This window comes from Anastrepha ludens, chromosome 2, assembly GCF_028408465.1.
Source record: "Anastrepha ludens isolate Willacy chromosome 2, idAnaLude1.1, whole genome shotgun sequence".
In the NCBI taxonomy this organism is placed as follows: domain Eukaryota; kingdom Metazoa; phylum Arthropoda; class Insecta; order Diptera; family Tephritidae; genus Anastrepha; species Anastrepha ludens.
The window spans coordinates 135,926,163-135,940,566 of record NC_071498.1 but is presented as its reverse complement, the minus strand read 5'-3'; the positions used below and the strand labels follow the sequence as shown (position 1 = coordinate 135,940,566).

General features: G+C 36.2%; 2 protein-coding genes across 2 annotated transcripts in view; one reads left to right on the top strand and one right to left on the bottom strand.

The window, feature by feature from the left end:
- The window catches only part of LOC128855409 (neuropeptide SIFamide receptor), a 60,265-nt gene extending 46,864 nt beyond the window's left edge, over positions 1–13,401 (top strand). The window contains exons 3-6 of the mRNA XM_054090278.1: positions 6,663–7,111; positions 7,173–7,347; positions 7,416–7,981; positions 11,765–13,401. Of these exons, the coding sequence (XP_053946253.1) occupies positions 6,663–7,111; positions 7,173–7,347; positions 7,416–7,981; positions 11,765–11,976 (1,402 nt within the window). The 3' untranslated portion in view covers positions 11,977–13,401. The remainder of the gene's footprint in view (positions 1–6,662; positions 7,112–7,172; positions 7,348–7,415; positions 7,982–11,764) is intronic.
- Positions 643–1,648, bottom strand: LOC128855408 (uncharacterized). Its single transcript, XM_054090277.1, has 3 exons — positions 1,526–1,648; positions 1,344–1,453; positions 643–1,026 (listed from the first exon to the last, which is right to left on the bottom strand). The coding sequence occupies exons 1-3, from the start codon at positions 1,535–1,537 to the stop codon at positions 888–890; spliced, it is 261 nt and encodes an 86-aa protein (XP_053946252.1). The 5' UTR covers positions 1,538–1,648; the 3' UTR covers positions 643–887.
- Positions 13,402–14,404: the final 1,003 nt, after the last annotated feature.

Genomic DNA, 14,404 nt, shown 5'->3' with positions numbered 1-14,404 from the left:
TGTTGCTTCCTTTTACTACTTTTTTGTATGATAAAAAGGTAACATCTGTAAATTTTCTTTCAAAAATGTATTGACGTATTTCGATCCCTGAAAAAAGGGTATTGCAGGATTACGGTAATGCAGTCGCTAGCATTTACATAGCACATACATACATATATGAAAATTTGCATACTTTCGATAAAACTACTTAAGTTGACTTACACTATTTTTCTGTAAGTCACTAAATTGTTTGCTTTGCTCCAAATATTCAATCAATTAATCATTTATAAAGCTGATGGCCTAGCCGCTAATGCTTTTAAAATCATTGTGATTGTAATTCGTTACTTTTCCAATTTTCAAATAAACAAAAGAATCATCATTCATACCCTTGTTTCAGTAACCATCTTAATAAAAGTTGAGTAAAACACTAAATTTTTTCTGAGATAGAACAGAATTGTGAATAAAGCAAAACCTGCTAAAGTCACATAAGTGGTTTTACCAAAACTCCATATTTGCACATATTTTTGTAAGTAAATGTGTAAGCTTAAATCCTGGTAAGCCATCCCACCCTCTCTCACTCTCTCTCTCTTTGTTTCTCCCTCTTTCTCATTTGATGTACTTTCGCATTCCATACTTTATTGTCTGCCACACAAACGAACTCAATGATTTGAACAATTTATTGTTGGTTTTGCTTTTTTGTATTTAATTTCGGGGATTTGGTAGAGAAGTGTACATACAGTATGCAAGTAGTAAAGTATTAAAGTAGAAATGAAAGGATGGGACAGAGGGTACTTGTAATCTATATATTAGCGCTTTAAGCCATTGTTGCATTCGATTAACTAGAGAAGTCCTTTCGTTCATCATCGGTCATGGACGTGGGGCGACTGCCGACGCAACGTCGCCGCAACTCAGTGATGCACAACAACGGCCGGATGGGCATGATGGACTGGAACTACAGGCACAACCGGTTTTACGATCGGCACCACTTGCTTGGCAATAACTGGTGTTACAACAGTCTTTACTGGAGTGGGATGATGGATTACGTGACTGCAAAAGAAACCGAAATGCTCAAGAATCAGGAGTGCGTAAAATAACAAACAGAAAAGAAAAATAAAAATAAAACCGCCATACAATTTTGTTCAATGTTCAATGATAGTTTAGTATGTAGACGACAAGAAAGAAGAAAAATAACGATAAAAGCTCAATGCACATACGACTCAATGCGACATTGACTCCTCATAGCAGTCAGTTGAAAATCGTAAATATGTATGCAAAAGTGTATGTAAGTGTAATTATTTTTTACTTATTTTAATTTTTATTCTTAATGCCTTTTTGTCTGGCATCCGACCACTATTTGTACTTACGAGTGCACAGAGTGCGCGCCGTGATGCACGATCGGGGACACGGGCACGGTTGGAGCTACCACCACACCAGGCTCGGCGCAAGCAAAAGCGATCACTGAGAGAACAAGCACCTGTAATGTGAAACATGGAATGTGGAAAAGTTTAAAATTTTCTGATCTACCGTAGTCTCCTTTTATACTTACGATTTTGTACATTTTTGAATTTGTTAGAAAGGATTTAAAAATAGAAACTATTTGTTGAAAGTATTGAAAGGAGTGTTGTTATTGCAACGGAGGGATTTGTTTGACTGTTGTATTGTACCGAATTCTCAAATGCTTTTATACAATTTTGACGATTTTTCGCGCTGGACTAGAGTTTAAATGCGGCAAACTGGACGGCCGCGGCAATAGATTAGAACTAGAAAGTTGGTTGCTAGCATACGAGCAGTAGAAGCGGTAGAAGTGGTGGAGGTGATGGCATATTCACGGCAAAGCATTTAGTTTGCCGTGGGCCCCGAGTAGATTGACACTATTCAATGAAACTTTTGAAAAGTTGCACTTGGCAACTGAGGCAATACCAAATGTACGGGTATTCATTCAAGCACCGCCAGCGATAGCGGCACCGGCGCTAACGGCGCAAGCGGGTTGTGCGTATGTCGACACACATAAATACATACATATGTATGTGCACATGCCTAGTATATGTAGGAATGACTAGCCTGTCACCCACTTTTTATCGATGATCGATGCAGCAGCTGCTTCAATGCTGTTACTGTGCTGTATTTTCATTCACTGTTATTGATAGCTAATAAGATCAAGTTCAGCATTTTCATAAATCTTGTTGCTTTCCTAGCCCAGTGCTCTACTAGCAGTTAGTAAGGTAGTTTTGGCAAGGCATTTTTTACCATGTGATGTGTGATGTGTAGCTATGTTTTGAGTTTAAGTTTTTGCATATATGTACGAGTATGCACATACCTGTATGTATATATATTTAGTATAAATATACAATACTAAATATACATACAGTATATGCAAGTATATTTACAAGCAACAGAGTCTCATGGTCAGCAAAGAAAGTAAATTTAAAATTCCTACAATGTCAGCTGATACTTCTGAAATTATAAATTAAATTATTTAAATATGTATAATTTTGTTATACAGGGTGTTTCAAAACATCAGAAAAATTTAAGTTTGTTTCATGTAGCTAAACTTATGTACAAGGTGGCGCCAAATTAATAAGCCAATTAGAAGGCTTATAATTTTTGCAACTAGCGTCATACGTCAATCATATTTGACACTTGTGAACTAAACAGCTGCAGAACACAGACGCTAAGTTTTGGCAAATGTCAAAATAAAGATTTTCATCACACGAAATCTTGTATTTTTGTATTTAGTAAAAAAGTTATTCGAAAACACAATTGGATGATTAATTTTCGCCACCTTGTATATACTACATACACACAGCCGTTTTTTTTTCATTTTCTTAAATAATAATATCTTAAAAATATTGTGTGAAAATTTGAAGTGAAGCCGATAAATACTTTTCGAGTTATTCAACAATTGACAAAGGACGCTCGGGCGCTCCGGAGCTCGATGGCAAAACTTTAAATGCGTTTTTCTCAAAACTATGTTTTCTGAACTGGTGATCAACTGTAACTTAAAAACCGCTTGGTAGATTTCAATAAAATTTATACTGCTTTTGAAAAACATAAAAAACGCATGCCTGATCAAAAGATTTTGTTTTTCGAAAATTTCGATTTTTTTTAAACAATTAATTGTCGGTTTTTTTCTCGAAATTCTGAAAAATATTTCCTAAGCTTCGTTCAGACACAAGATTACCTATTAATAAAACTAATTTCTCTTGTCCGATTGATTTAAGATGAATCTCCAAGGACTTGTGATGATCTTCGCAAGGGACTTGTGGAGAAAAGGGCTCCACACAAACAGCGATAACTTTACAATTATTAATTTTTTTTTTTTTGAAATTTTGCTTAAGTCAAGTCGAAACAGGATGTATTAATGATATGTTTTTATTTTTGAAAATAAAAAAAAAATAAAAATAAAATAAAGCAATTGACTAGCAAAAAAAAATTATTGAAAATCATAAATTTTTCCCCTAACCCCTTAAGAATATCACCCAATTTTATCCATTTCAGACTTTTTTCTATAAAATCGCATAAATATTTTGTTTTCAGTCTGTATCAGTCATTTTTTCGAAGACAAATATATTTTTTTTTACTTCATGCACAAAAGTTAATACAATTCGAAAATTCTTCTAGAAAGACTCTTAAGAACCAAGCAAAACTATTGTAATCTAGTAGACAAACCATAAAAAATGTAGGCGAAAAGGAAAATTATACATTAAAATTTTGTTGTAAATTCTTTCTGCTTTATTACTGCTGCACAGCACCTGCGCATTGTCATTATTAAACCTCTACAACGTTAAACAGGAATGGATTTGCAGGTGTGCATTTTTATGACACTCCAAAAATATTCTATAGGAAATTGTTGAAATTTCCAAATTACCGGTAAATTTTCGTGCGTATAAAGAAGCATTACATTTTGAAGTATCTATTTTTGTCCGCATCCATATTACCTTCAATACGATGAACTGACCCGACACTGTTCGACGAGAAGCTACCACACACCATTATTGAGCCTCCCTCGTGCTTTATGATTTGTGAGACGAACTTGGGGTCGAATGCTGCACATTTTGGCCGCATGTACACCCTACCATCTAGACCAACTCTATGTGAGAAATAATAAAGGAAATATAGCGCCACTGATTTTGAGCCCAGAATAAGTGTTTGCTTAAACACAATTCGGCGCTGTCATTGTGATGGTGTCATTAATGGCTTCTTCCAGTCGACCGTGAAGCCCTGCTTTTGCAACTGTTCTTTTCGTTATTGGCTTTTCCAAGTGAGCAAAAATTTCTCAATGCATATTAGCAGCACTCTTTCTGGGATCCTGTTTTGACAATCTAACGATCATCCTATCAATAGGGCTAATAGCCTTTATTCTGGGAACGTTTTGTGCTATTTTACAGTCAGAAAAATATTTCAAAGCATTAAAATCCTTTGTTTATAAAACGTTTAACTGTCTTGAAATAGCACTGTAAGATAATTCGGTCTTCTGCAACTCTATGATTGCTTTTCGTAGAGCTAGGGTGTATTTTCTCCCTTTCGACATTATTGGATCCTTTCAACTGAAGTAAAGTTAAATTTTCAAAGTACTAAATTTTCAAAAAATGATTTTGAATACCTTGTCATAGAGTAATATTATTATGAATATCAAACGAAAGAGAATTTATCCAGCTATTAACATTTTTTTTTTTTACTTTTCGTCCTTTGAAAAATGTGTGCTTAAATATTCTTAAAATTTCCTACTGAGTTATTTTGAAAAACAAAACGATAAAATGGTATACTTATGGCTGATGTATGCATTACTGCAAATAGTTCTTCCTATTTTATAAAAACGTCAAAAAATAGCTGAACTTTGAAATTAGAAAATTCTGAATCTGTAGCATTACTATATAAAATCTATGGTTTCACGTGCATATGAAATTTTCTTAGGTGACAAAAAAACTTGATTTTTATCGCACGGTCGGTAATCGGTCGGTTGTTGCTTTGGGTCATGAATAAAAAGTTCCTTCATTACGTTGCGCCAGCTATTCAAAATCTTAAAGGAGGCCCCTTTAAATTTGGTTTCCACTCATCGTGTAGATATGAGATTGCTAAGCCGCCGCAGTGGTTGTACGTTTGTGCGTTTTCCATTGTGGAAGCTGGCGCAACATCAGTCATCCAATTTTGTTTTTCAACAACTTTTTTACCAAATAAAAAAAAAATTTTAATGGAAATCTTTTTCTTGACCTTACGCGCTCCAAGACAACGCTATGTTGGTATACTGAATCTGTCTAGTTCGAAAGTTCAAATATGATTGACGTACGACGCGATTTGCAAAAATGTTAAGTCTTCTTATGGGGTGATTAATTTTGCGCCACCTTATACATGTCTTTACAAGGTCGTAAATAAAATCCCATTTTCTTCTACTCCCGTCATTGTACTCGGAATGTTTCATGTAAACAAATTATACTTGAGATATTGTCAAAAGCATTTTTTGCTAGTTTAAAGCAGGTGTCAGTCGTTTATAGGCCATACCTAGATGAAATAATATGTGTATTAAAGCTTTCTAAGTATTGGCTTGGTATATTTTGAATATTTTGCTATACCGAATTCAGCTAAGCAAACAAAAAGTTTATCCGAAATTTTGAGTTTCCTATAAAAATCATTTTTGAAAGCCTTGAAAATATGAACGACTGTTCCTTGAAAACATAAACGACTGCCTACGGCGACCTGACATTGTCGAAAACTCAAACGTTCCTACGTACGGGTGCAAAGGGGCCATCTATATTTTATAATTTACCTCGTTCCGATCTTCTGTCCTTTATGAGTGCGGAAAACATCGAAAAATTTCACCAAAAAAATATCGCCAAGATTGTCGAATGCGCGTTAGCGAGATGGCGGGCAATATTTGTTTCTTGCTGCTCAGTGTAGAGCTACGTGGACGATGTTTGCGAATGAAATAAGCTGACGCGCTGTTTGAGTCGAGAATACTAATATTTTTGCACTACTGTCGCATTAGAAGCACTCTTCTCGGTCAAATGTATAAAACCCAGACAAAATTCGATAAACAATCACGGTTTTTGATACCTTTCTTTTATTGAAGTAGTGTGGTAGGGCAGACAAAAGTATGATATTTGAGAGCAAATGTGCGCCAGAAAAGGACGGCATTGTGATTTCTTCATCGCGCTCCGACTCACCCATATCATCTTGCAAGTGACTGTTTGAAGAAAAACCACTTCCATGTGTTTCATATTCACAAGTATGAATTCTTTTCTGGTTCCCACAACTCAACACTTATCCCAACGCGGAAAGCGTAGGTGAGTTCTTAAAAGAAATTGAAAGCGCTGAGGTGATTTCAAAGTCGATCTGTTGAGTGCGAAGGAAATTACTTTGAAGGGAATCAATTAATAATCGACAAAAATTCATTTATTGAAATTCAGGGCACCTTTTAAACACAATGTATAAATACCATTTGCGAACTGTGGGTACGGCATGAGGAAGCGTTTGGCGAAAGTCTCAGCACGTGCTAAAATATGAAATACAATTGGGAAATATGCAAATTTCTTGTTTGAGCAAACAGCGCAGCCACTACGAGCGAAGAGTGCAAAGTGCAAAGTGCTTAGTCATAAAAAATATTCTACTAAACTTCAATGATAGCCTCTTAAATGCAATTTTTATAGATACCTCATTGTCTGTACATAATTTTCGCATATTTTCAGATTCATAGCGATTTGGTGGCCACTTAAACAGATGACAAAAAGTCGCGCACGTTTTATGATTTTATGCATTTGGCTTATTGCCTTGGGCTCAACAATACCGTGGGTGCTTTTCTTCGAACTCGTGCCGGCTGCTGAGTCCTTCCCAGCGGCACCAAATCTTTATCTATGCCAAGAGGTGTGGCCACCTGGCACGAATGGCAATTTATATTTTCTTCTAGCCCATCTAGTGGCTTGCTATCTACTGCCCATGTCATTGATTACGCTGTGTTACGTGTTGATCTGGATTAAAGTGTCAACACGCTCAATCCCCGGCGATTCGAAGGATGCACAAATGGATCGTATGCAACAGAAGTCGAAGGTGAAGGTTATCAAAATGTTGGTAGCGGTGGTTATACTATTTATATTGTCATGGCTGCCGCTTTATGTGATCTTTGCAAGAATTAAATTCGGTTTGTACATACAAATGCAAACAGTTATATGCATAGAAAATTAACTTTTGATATTTTTTAGGTGGAGAAATTTCGGTGGAAGAAAGTGAGATACTGAATAAAGTAACTCCCTTCGCTCAGTGGCTGGGTTCATCCAATTCTTGCATCAACCCAATTTTATACGCCTTTTTCAACAAGAAGTACCGACGCGGTTTTGCCGCTATTATGCAATCCAGGTCATGCTGTGGTCGTTTAAGGTTATTTATGATGCACATTTATGGAATTTAAATAAATAAATAAATAAAATTCCAAATACATTTTCCAGATATTATGATAATGTTGCGATTGCCTCTTCTACAACCAGCACCCGTAAGTCCTCGCACTATCATCACAACAGCTCACGCAAGAGCCCTAGCAGTCCCGGTTTGCGCAAAACGAATGCTCTTTCCTATATCTATGAGCATCAGTCCCTTCGACGTCATCATCAAAATTCCATGTTGAAACAGGATAGTAATTTGTCACAGCAGATGCTCTTGAAGCAGGACTCACATGGCTCTCGACAATTTTTGATCAAGCAAGAGAGCGCCTCAAGTGATGGATCGCGTCGAATGCTTTGTCAACAGGATAGCAACGGCTCGAAAGTTTCGCTAACCAAACAGGATTCGATTGTATCGTACATGGATGCAAGGCGTATAGGGCAGTTGGATAAATCTCAGGACGCGTACTCCACACAGGATACAATCTCTATTGATTCGCGACGAGGCACAAGTTTTAAACTGGACACACCACACAACTACGGTTCGCCCAGTACAAGTGGCGCCATGTTGGAATATAAAAGACAAAAGTTTGTTAAACAAGATTCGGTGATTTCTTTTGTTGATCAAAGACCTGGTAAGTAACCACGAATTGTAGAATATAATTTTCCTCTTCTGCATTGTACTTATCAAGCATCAGTTCGAGGTGCACTCACTTTGGGACAAGATTGGTTTTGATGCATTCGATTGCCTCCATTCATTTTCCGACAGTCCGATCCTTGCGACTTTCCTAAATTAATGAATGGTATGCCATTCTGAGCCTTCAAGTCGATTCGCTTCGGCCCCTCCCAAACCAATGGACTGGAATGGGAGATAAATATTGACTAATGAATAGAATATGAAATTTGTTGTCTTTTAAGGTTAGGTTGACCTGGCTGGCTAAAAGACATCACATAGACCTATTGATCCTTAGTGTTACCAGATGGAGCTAGAACTTTACGTTTCTTTGTAGTAGACATCTGCGTCTTTTGCGAATCTAAGTAAACTCTGAAGCTCTATCCACGAGAGACATTCTAACCTCCTAAGTATTTTAATCTGGTTCTAGCTAACGCAGGGCAAGAACATAGAAGGTGTTCTAGCGTTTCCCTCTCTTTCAGTTCATTGCAAAATCTGCAGTTATCGTTGTTTGTAATTCCTATCTTGTATGCGTGCGCCGCTAGCAAATTGTGGCCTGTCAGCATACCTACGATAGTTCTGCTTTCTTTTCTAGACAGAGCTAGTACGAATCGGACGTGTTTATGGTATCTGCACTCTGTGTACACATGATTTTCGCGGTTTTGCAAGTGGCTAGATTATTCCACCTCTTGTCTATCTGTATTTTCATGTCCGCTGCAATGTCATTGTATACCGTATTTGAAGGTTTCAATATGTCGTTTTCTTGTTCGTATTGTCTGTAAACAGCGCTTTTGGCAATCTCATCTACAATTTCGTTTCCTGCAATGCCCTTTTGTCCGGGTACACAATAGATATGCAACCGTCTGTCTGCGGCTAATCTCTCTATGGCTCCCCTGCTTCTTAGAACATTTTTAGTTGAAATTTCATATGAGTTTTTTGCTTTTATGGCCGCTCGGCTGTCAACGCATATATTTATTTTGGTGTTGCTTGATGTCTTTGCGAATGATATTTCCGCAGCCTTACCTACAGCAAAGACTTCTGCTTGAAAGATACTGCAGTGGTCAGGAAGCTTAAATGGCTGCCTCGTGCCTAGCTCTGCGCAATAGATCCCTGCCCCTACTCCGTCTTTTAAGGTCAGTACTAAGAGAAAATGTGGTGAATGCAATAAAACTAGTGTCATCTATGTGTTAGGTCCGGGACTATTCAGCCTCTCATGTGTTACTACTGTAGTTGGCTTGTGAAATACTTGCTCAGTGGCCACATAGATTTAAGCGGAATTATCATTCGGTAGGTTCCATTTGTGGAACATCATCAAGACGCACACACGATTCGTCCTAGGTACAAAGTTTGCCATAAATATAAAGCATAAACCAAACCTTTGGTTGGTAATTATAAAAAACGCCATTCTGTTATATGCGTTCCATCACGTACTGCGGTGTTTAGAGGTGTTACTACGAGTTTTTCCTAGAGGTTTTCCTACAGGAAATGAATTTAACCAAAACAAAAAGATAAAGGGTCCCGAAGCGAGTCTTAAAATACATTTAAATAATTCAAAAGTCGTAAAGTAATTAAACTCTTGGGATCATGCAAAAACTCCCATTACATATTATTTTTAGCGTCAGGCAAATTCGATTCGATTTTCTCAACATTTTAAAAATGCTTAATTTGGAAGGCGCCGGTTGTGATGCTCATGAAAGATTTCCTATTCCTATGCCAATATGTCATTAAAACATGCCGATCTTTTGGTAAATCCAATCAGCCCTCCAGCGAGACTATGTCAAATGATTGATTTTTCAGAAATCTGATATGGCTGACTGAACTTTTAACTTAACTTTTCGTCGCCTTTACAGCTCTTACAGAAGTCGTTATGCAAAGCTCTGGCAATGGTAACAATAGTCCTGTTAGTAGTTAGTATTTCATTGGCGAGACAGACGGCGGCGTTATTCGGGGTTAATTCTGATGATTCGGTGCTTTTAATTCTGATGATAAACTTGCTGTGTGACAGACGGTTGTACGCGAATTAGTGAACAGTTGATTTGCCTATGGGATAGTTTTGTCAGTAAAAGAGGAACCGCAGGCAACAAGTACGGGTATAGCTGCCCTGGTACTAAGAAATAATTATTTATTTAAAAAAATCTTAAATTGCAATTTCTCAAAATGCTCCGAAATATCAAAGCAATTAATGTACTTTTGAATGTGTTAGTGCAAGCTAGCATTGCATCCAGTCTTTCTTGTTCTTCTCTTTAAAAGTTTCATTATTTTTCTTTCACAATAGACATTAACTGTCATTTTCGGCAAGGTGGTCATTGAAAATTCCCTTAATCCGCTTAAATTATGAGAATAAGGTCTAGTTGTCAATCTGCATTAGTTGCACTTAATTCCTGAGATAATTCCGAATTAAGTAAAATATCCCGATTAACGCCACCATCTGTTTAGACTATTACATATTCGCTTTAGAGATCCCGGGTAAGTTTTCAGTCCTGTGAATTTTCAGCGCTTAAACATATATAAGATTCCCAGTCTCTTCTGTCAGGGCAGTGAACGTCGAATTCGTAACAAAATAACTCTTGAACAACTACCCAAAAGAAAAATATAAATAAAATTGCTTTCAAATAACAAAAATAAAAAATGATAAAATGGAATGCATGTAGAAAAATTGTGATTGAGTGGCACAAAAGAGTTCCATTGCAACTCATTGTATTAAAATATTCGCATTGACAAAAAAGAGGTTGTCTGTAAAGTCGGTTTACTGACGATAGTTTAACGTGACGACGTCATAAAAAAATACTGATGTAATGGTTGCAATTTTCAAAACAAAATTTTAATTTTATTTGTTTGATAGATATTTTGTATGGATATAGAGAAGGAGGTAAATAGAATCGCAATGGAATAGGTCAAGTTACATTTACACAAACGTGAAAACTGACGAAACGTTTATCAAATTCATGAAAAATATGTTCAATTTCGATTGTCTATCAGACGTTAATAAGTCAACAACACTAAGAGGCAAAATCATCAATTTGCCTTTTTCAAGACACTTTACACTCGAAACACCCCCTTTCATTTCCTCCTTTTTCTATCATCGTCCTATTCTCAACAGAGAAATGGTTCATTACCATGCACCTGGAAGAAGGCATATGCAAATACAAATATGTGAATTTATATACAAATGCGCATATACATACTTATATATGCTCACTCAAGTAGGAGAGAGCCAGATGTCGAACGTTGCCGAATGCGGGGTACCGATTGTGCTCTTTGACGTTCGTTCCGCGCTCTCACTTGCAGTTCAAGCAAGGTAACGACGCATAAGCAAGATAACGACGAATGAGCAAGATAAGGACGATTGAGCAAGATAACGCCACATTTTTTCGTGCGTGCAGCCAGCTAAATCGAATTATAAGACGTTATCACGTCAAAAATAAATCTGTCAATCAGCTATTTTGTGTTTACAAACAAAGCAGAGGGCGCTGTTACAGTAAGGAATGTTAATCGGATCAGAAACCAAAGAATGTTAAAATTCCCTGCAGAAACTGTTAACAGGCACATTTCTCCACTACATATGTCTGTACACATAACAGGTGATAATATTATAATATAAATATGTTGTAGAATTTAGGTTATTGCACCATTATAAATTAATAATAACCGGCAGCCGAGGAACTAAAAATGTTTTTAAAGAGCAAATAAATTTTAACAGACAACTGTTAATTTCGCGCACTAAGTACGACTCTTTTTCTTGCAGAACCCAAACGTCACCAGTTGGTAAAGCAGGATTCTGTTATATCTTTCGCCGATCAACGCAGAGGTATGCTCAACAAGCAAGACTCCATAATTGCATGCCATAATCGCACAGGCGACGGCACCGGCCATCATGTCTCAATACTAAAGAAAACTGAAAGTTCGCTTGGCAATGCACTCACATCGCCCAGACGTAATATAGAAATATTTGAGTAATTGAATTTAGACGCATAATACCAATTAACAATAATTAACAAACAACAACAACAAATTTTAAATACCTACATACTTATAGTAAATGAAAAGAGAAAATACGAAATAATCAATTAAACAAAAGTAGCCATTTCATAAATGATTATTCATACAAATTTCTATACATTATATCTACAAAAAAAAAGAAAACAGATTTATACTAATTACACTTGACAATGGAGCTCATACCTACATGCTTGCGTATGCATATGCATATACATATGTAAGTATGTAGATGTGCACATAGGTGTAATGAAACCACGCTATTGATTGTGGTATCTAACATATCTTATAGGTAGTTTGACAGATCGAAGAGCAAAAGTGAAGCAGCAAATGCCAGTAATCAGGACGCACATTTGATATACGTACTTATGTAAGGACGTATGTTGTTAGTAAGGATAAGGGATAGTAACTGCACATAGCATGCCTATTGTACGCAAATACACATACACATACACATACATATGTATGTAGTGTATGTACACAGGTTTGTAAATGTGTATGTACGTAAGTCTAGCTTAGTTATGGGTGCGTATAAACTTAAGTACTGTTTTTAATTCTCGGGGCGGGCATCACACCAACCACGGTAAGTAATGATGGGTGATATGAATTTTGTACGAGTTTCATATGATAGTTTCGGATATATGTACATACATATGTATAACTATGCAAATTTAATGTTTTAAATGATTGTTATGATATTTGCTATACTGTAGATGCAGACTTACTGAAACGAAATGTTTGATAATGAAAGTGATGCAAAATTAAAATTTGTATTTTTATGAGTATTTTAGTAAAGAATATTGACGGAATTTCAAATCAAAAATATACATACATGCATATAAATAAATAGTATGTGTAACAGGAGGCAGGAGGCAGGACAAAATCGAAGAAGAATAAATAGGCAATGTTAACTCAACACACACACACACAAGCACAAACAAACATACATACTAGTATATCAGAGTTCAGAAATCACGCTGAATAGAAAAATGATTAAAACTGTCCAATATGCATACATACATACACACACATATGTATGATTATATGTATGTTTGAATCACACCGAGGTCTAAATGCAATGTACCTACTAACCGAAAATTTGTATTAAGAACGTTCTTAAGATTTATATATTTATATTGATGATTGATTTGGAAGAAAGCAATAATTCTGTCTAACAATTTCATAGTTAACTGCTTACATACACACATACCCACATGAATAGAAACATTGGAGGAAATCATTATTAATAATGCCTATTTACATACATACATACATTTTTACATTAATAGTAGTTGTTTTACATTGCATTATATTTCATGTTACACCTCTTGTTATTACTTTTACATTTATAAATTGTTACAAGTATCGTTAAACAGATCAATATTGCTAGAGAAAAAGTGTTATATTATATGTTTATGTATGGTATGTACTTTGTATCATTAAAAATTTAAGCTTACTTTAGAACCTCACTGAAAGTGGCATATTCATGAATGTAAAAGAAAAAAATATGCTGGCATAAGGTTTTGTTAATATATATTTAGTATTTTCAGATATACCTACTTGTATATAAAAGTGAATTAGATTCACACCCATACATATGTATGTGCAAGTATGCTATGCACATTTATGAGGCACATGCACAAGTAGTACGGCTTAAAACTGTAGGTCTCTCCATTTGTGGAAGAACATCAAGACGCACACCACAAATAGCAGAAGGAGCTCGGCCAAACACCCAATAAAAGGTGTAGGCGCCAATTTGATATATACAAGGTGAAGTCCAAAATAAACAAGACTAAGATAAAATAGGAACGACAAGAGATTTGTTCTAATAACTTCGAGTTTATTTATTCAAAATAGTCCCCTCTGGCCTCGGTGCACTGTTTTGCGTGATCTTAAAGCTTTTCGAAAAAGTACTTCAAGTCATTGACCGGAATCCGGAATGTCCTTTAGGATGTCGGTACAAGCCTTTTGGATGGCCTCTACGGACACAAAACGTTCTCCTTTCATTGCCAAATGCAATTTTCCGAATAGGTAGAAGTCAAAAAATCGATCACAAGAGGGGATCGATGAGATGGTGCATTATCATGCAATAAGCGGCATCCTCCTCCTTCGCGGTATTCAAGGTGAATTCGACGAATGCGATGCAACAAACGCTTCAAAACGCCAAGATAGAAACCTGCATTGGCCCGTTGGCATGAACTCCTTGGGGCAATTCCCTTGGAATCGTAAAAACAAATGAGCATCGACTTGGTTTTTGACTCCTCCAAACTTGATTTTTTGGATGTCGACTCATTGGGGGCCTTACATTCGGCACTAAAAAATTATTTTCCTGGTTTTTTTTGTTCTATTTAGTTGTGAAATACAGGGTGTTAACAATGGAAGTCAACAA

Coding starts and splice junctions, on each gene's coding strand:
- LOC128855408 (XM_054090277.1), bottom strand. Junction 1,027..1,343: donor GGCGCGCACTCTGTGCACTC/GTAAGTACAAAT, acceptor TTTCTTTTGCAG/TCACGTAATCCATCATCCCA.